This window comes from Xenopus laevis, chromosome 7S (assembly GCF_017654675.1).
Source record: "Xenopus laevis strain J_2021 chromosome 7S, Xenopus_laevis_v10.1, whole genome shotgun sequence".
Classification (NCBI taxonomy): domain Eukaryota; kingdom Metazoa; phylum Chordata; class Amphibia; order Anura; family Pipidae; genus Xenopus; species Xenopus laevis.
The window spans coordinates 42,013,015-42,019,014 of NC_054384.1; the positions used below are offsets into that span (position 1 = coordinate 42,013,015).

Genomic DNA, 6,000 nt, shown 5'->3' on the forward strand with positions numbered 1-6,000 from the left:
CTGGTGTAAGGACAGTAGCGCCGTAATTAATGAAAAAGAGGCGATAAGAGCAAGGGAGCAAGTTTTGATTAGACAGAATCAAAGCAAGAAGAATGGGACTTTTGAAAGAGGAAATAGATAGGGGTAGAAATCTGATTATGGATGGAAAGGTCCATTTATCTACACAGGTACTATATGGTACAAGTGCTCTCTGAATATAGGGGGTTTAACTATATGCCAGTTTCTGCCTTTATCCAGTCCAAATGGATTTTGGGCACCCCTATTACCATGTCTACAGTATATTGCATAATTTTCCTTACAGAAAATTTTAGTTCCTATAAACAGGTAATAGAGGTCTTGCTATTGTTTTAAAATTTATAAAATGTATTACCTTACATATTTTTAGAAGACAACCCTAATGTGTGGTATTTTTGCGTGTATGGTATGTTTCAACTGCTTCTATGAAAACATAAAGTCCTGTTATAAACTATTGTTTTATTCAATTACCTTTTTTAATGATTTCAAAATATTTTTGAGAAGGTGGAATGTTGCTGTTCATTTCTACAGTTTTCATTTTGTCATTTTAATGAATGAAATGGCAGGAGAAATGATTTTTACTTTTTGATCTCCCAATTGTATCTTTTATTTCTGGAGGAAGTGCATCCTTATGCAGGCACAGGCAGTGTTCAGGCTTGTACTGTAATATCAAAATTACAAGGGTAAATTACAGGTAATAGAGGTCTTCCTATTGTTCTAAAATGTAGAAAATTTATTACCTTACATATTTTTATATTTTTTAAGACAACTCTAATTTGTGGTATTTTTGCATTTCAGTGTATAGCACGTTTCAACTGCATCTATGAAAACATAAAGTCCTGTGATAAAGTATTGTTTTATTCAATTACCTTTTTTTAATGATTTAAAAATATTTTTGAGAAGGTGGAATGTTGCTGTTCATTTCTACAGTTTTCATTTTGCCATTTTAATGATTTCCTGTTTGAACAGGAAATGCAGACAAAGCAATGGCAGGAGAAATGATTTTTACTTTTTGATCTCCTAATTGCTTCTTTTATTTTTGGAGGTGCATCCTTATGCAGGGACGGACAGTGTTCAGGCTTGTACTGTAATATCATAATTACAAGGGTGGAAACATTTTCTACACTACAGGACCTGCATGTTTACAGTACACATAATCAGATTCTAGCTGGTATTAATTGCATTAAAATATGTTTATACAAGTTATCTCTCTCTTTCTCTTTGCTTAATGCATTTAGATGGGTAACTTTCTGAACTATTCTTATTCTAGGCTTATTACATTACACAGAGAGCAGTTGCAAAATCTTACATTTTACATTGGATTTCTGTGTAGCATGGTTGTACTTGCTTTTGATCTGTAACTAGCTTTACTGGGGTACCAGGACATGGAAAACAGAGAATAAGCAAGCAAAGTTTGCACTTAATTATAAATCTTTTCAAGTGTTTTTGCAAAAGCTGTACAACTAACTATATGTTATTATAGGTTTTTTTTTTTTTTAATATTTCCTTTTCTTAGCACCCCTATTAACTTTGCCCTTCTGACTCATGCCTAGGTGAAAACTTAAAAAAATCTGCTTATGTATAAAAATGAATAATTTATGACTTGTTAAAGATTGCAGCATATATGTAGTTCAAAGAATGTTTTTCTCCATTAAATTCAATCTCCTTTTCCAGCTTCATCCTTGAGCGAAGGACTAGCTCAAATATGGTAATATCAGTCATCACCATAGCAACAAATCTGTTAAGGCTCAAAGGCAAAATTATAACTGCAAATTAACTGCTGGCTACAGAGGAAGTTAAAAAAAACAGGCACAAGCCTTTATGTCTTGTGCTTTTCACTGGTCCTCAGCATGAGTGCCTGTGAGAGCAAGTTCTTACACTCCAGAATTAAGAGCAAGGATATTTGCTTTTTGAAATGATATAGTGCTGTCTGCATTCATCAGCACTATATTACTGAGAAAAAGACAGGAGAGACAGGCAGTGCTGACTCAGGTGCACAATGAATGAGTACAAAGGGGCATAGTTTTTCCCTCCCTATGGGATGGGGTATCTTTAAATTAGGTAATGTATGCTACTATCTACATTTTGCTAAATAAAAAGGATTGCAAATTGTTTTGGAATATACACATGTACTTGCATGCAGTTGTAAATATATTTGCCACACATATATTATGTCACACAGTTACTAATCAGCATATTGATTGTGTGTTAGACGTTTATGCCAGTTCTCAACTACCACAGAAAACCTAGTAAACCTACGATAATAAACACAGTAAAATCATTCCATATTTGTTAAAATATTTAAAAAAATTAAATAATCTTATTAAATATTCTGGTATTTTTGTCACACAAGATTTTCTGCTAAAAATATCAACTTAGTTCCTTAGTTTTTCCACATCCAATATGTTATACAAAAACATCATTTTGCTGTGTAATAATCAGAATTTTATCAAATAATCTGTTCTCCATTTATCTTTTTAGGTGTTCATCCAGTGATTTAATTCATCCACAGCATAACTCAATAAATATGCAACCATGTACAAGAGAAACGCAAGCTTATTTTAATGACATGGAGCGAAAGGACACAATTGGTTATTCAACATCTATGGCCAACTCCATTCCTATTATACCCTCAATGGGTCTAGATGATGCCTGCATACAAACACAGAATCTTTCTGAAACAGTAGGCATCAAAAGGTGTAAAAACTATTTTTCCAATGAACTAGTCAAGGTGAATGTTCCACCTAACAACTGTCTGATACCAGAACAACAAGAAGTGAGAATTTTGCTTGAAATTGTACAAGAACAGATACAAATTCTAACTGATGCAAGAAGAAGGTCTGAGGACTTAGAAATGGCAATTACAGAAACTGAGGACAGTGCAAGTGAAAATACAGCGTTCCTGCCCATGAGCCCCAAATCAAAAACTGATCAGGAGCCAGAGTTCGTCTTAAGAAATGAAGTGCAAAGGGACTCAGCCTTTCATGTCTGATTTTGGAAATTGACTTTTCTGTCTGATGTCTAGCAAAAGAGAAATTGGGGATATAAAGTAAACATAATTATTTATATGCATTAATTTATGAGCATCTACATAGAAGAAACCAAATAGTCTATCGCCCTCATATCATAGTGTTTTCTAAACAAAATATTTTTTTAAGGGCAAGAAATGGTTTGAGGAGGGATATAGCATTCACTCATTGTGCATTGAGGGATTGTGCATTGTGCATTGAGGGATTTAAATATATTGCTTATGGTTTTTGAGCTCCTTTCATTGTTATGGGATATTTGAACACATTGACATCAAATGCTTCAAATGTACCTCCAGATGTAAAGTGGTTTAAAGATACTGGAGTATGTGATCTTTCTGATAAAAGGGCCAAATGCATTATCATTTGGAAATCATAATTGTATTTTGTTATATAATTTTGCTGACAATGAAAGTAATACCACAACTATCCCAATGAAACAATTATAATTACAATCTGTGTTCTGTTTTACTGTAATAATGTTAGTGTATGTGTGTGTGTTACTTGCGTGCCTGCATTTCCACTGCTGACTACACTATATTTTCAGTGATAAAAATGGCAAAAGCATCAGGATATTAATTTCCTATATTTGTGTTTATTTATGATTTAATTATCTTTTATTTAGATATGTTTAACACAATGTTTTACAATGGTTGCCATTAACACCAGTCCCTGCACCTGTGAAGAATAGAAGCTACTGTCTCTATAACATACACAAACTTGCTTTATAAAGTGCGAAAGAAACCCACGACACACAAGAGAACATGCAAAATTAGTGCGGCCAGTGCGTGATTGAACTCAGAACCTCAGCAGTTCAAACTCCTGAGCATTCAGTCAGGTTGACTGGGGTAATGAATGTTCATGGAATATTTCGTTTTAGTGCTGAGGCAGCTACGTTTTCCCCGCATGCCACATTCTAAAACAATTTCTTCCTGACAAAGCTATAGTGTGTAAGGAGGGGGCGGGGGGTCATAGGGAAAAAGATGGTAAATTGGGCCTTTAGTTGCATTAATGGTAAAATCAATTTGGAGAATCATTCTCTGTGTCGTTTACGTATAAGGGGTCATTGGCAGATGTCTGCAAGTTTGCCTAGCTACCTGATCAAAATCAAAGTGTGAAGACATTGTTCAATAAATGCAGTATCTGGGAAATTGCCTTGTCAACTTTGTAGTGTAATTGCGTTAAAGTGGGAACACATATTTTATGCTAAAATTACCAATTAAATTAAACTTATAACATATACAGTAATCTAAAAATTACCTTAAAATTACCTTATTATTTCTTAATAATGTAAAACATTAACTTTAAATAGCAGAGAAAAACTTTTGTTTGGCAAAAATAAATGGGATGTAGGGCTAGTTCCCATGGGGGATTATAATATTCAACATGTAATTTTATTAACTTGTTTGCTCTGATTTTCCAAGGGTTATGCCCTGTAGGTTCATAGGTCAAAATTCAGAAAAGTCGGCAGTGTGATGGCCACACTGCAAATTTTGTATTCAAATCAGTAACAACAAGAATATGTCAAAAATATTTAAATATTCAGATTTAGCACTTTCAAGTTATTTGTAGAGGTTTGGATGCCAGGAACTTTCAATATGCAGATGGACAAGATTATTTTCTTCACCAGCAAAATACATGTACAGATTGCTACAAACTGCAAGCCAAATTGTAGTCTTCAATCTTTTACCAAATCCTTGACCTTTCAGATTGTCAGTTGGGATCACATATGTTGTGAGTGAAAAGGAATGAGTAAGTAATTTTACTGTATCAAAGTACCATTTTTGGATGCTTAAACACAGATAGAGACGTGATTTTTATTGATCTCCTCATTAAATACGATTACGATTTAGATGGTACAGACATTATGAAAAATGCACATCACTCTCCTCAGTGTAGTAGAAAGAAAACAAATTCTTTTTTACAACTGTACTGGGGTTATGAATTAAACCATATGTTTGTGTGTAATGCTGAAAGATATGAAAAGATATGAAAGATATGAAAGATAGACAAATCAGGCCCTGAGGTCAGCACACTGGGTGAAGTAAGGATTCATATTTATTTTTCCATTCCATTATTATATCGCATTTAATAAGGGGCTTTCAATAGCCTTTGAAAAAAACACAATTTTTGGCCTCCAATTTTTACCAACCATGTATTTTGACACTTAAAAATGCAGCAATATAACATCTGAAATTGTGCTGTTCCTTGTGGTATTCAGATAAAATACTGTAAAAGCGCTAATGCTTTCACATGAAAATGGTGTGCCTAGCTTAGCACATATTTGTTCTTTCTTTTTTATCCTTATTTACCCCTTTTAGGCAGCTCTATATCTCTAATGTGAAAATCTAACAGAATAATTTGCTCATATAGCCTAGCAATTACAGGGTTTTTGTCATAGGAAAACACATCAGTTAATGTCTCTGCACCAGCAGAATTCTGCACTGAAATCTGTTTTTCAAAAGAGCAAACAGATAGACATGTTAGTTTCCAATGTGCCCTCAGTCATGTGGCCCTCAGTCATGTGATAAACTTCAGTCACTATTTACTGCTGCACTACAAGTTGGAGTGATATAACCCCCAAAGCAGCCTATCAACAGAACCATGGGAAGGAAACCAAATAACAGCTATATGACAGAAAATAAGAGCTCCCTAAAAGATATGAGATAGCACTTATCTGAAAGCAGTTCCTTTTTGAAGTGCTGGCTCTTTCTGAAAGCACAGGATCAAGGCAAATTGACCTAAAATGGCTGCCTAGTCAACAATATTACAGCTAAACATATACACTTGTTGATTCAGGAATAAAAATTGTAGAATGAATTATTTGCAATGTAAACATCGTAATTTAGAAATCATAAAAGTGACAGAATCCCTTTAAGGATAGCTAGAATCTTAATGATAAACATGGCTAAGACCAGGCAAAAGCATAACTCCTTTAGGTTAGTTACAGCAATATTAC

General features: G+C 33.9%; 1 protein-coding gene across 3 annotated transcripts in view; it reads left to right on the plus strand.

The window, feature by feature from the left end:
- Nucleotides 1–3,616, plus strand: part of LOC108703350 (pro-neuregulin-3, membrane-bound isoform-like) — a 500,441-nt gene extending 496,825 nt beyond the window's left edge. For all 3 annotated transcript variants that reach the window (XM_041571154.1, XM_041571155.1, XM_041571156.1), the window contains one exon: nucleotides 2,497–3,616. In XM_041571154.1, coding sequence (XP_041427088.1) covers nucleotides 2,497–3,007 — 511 coding nt within the window. In that variant the 3' untranslated portion in view covers nucleotides 3,008–3,616. The remainder of the gene's footprint in view (nucleotides 1–2,496) is intronic.
- Nucleotides 3,617–6,000: the final 2,384 nt, after the last annotated feature.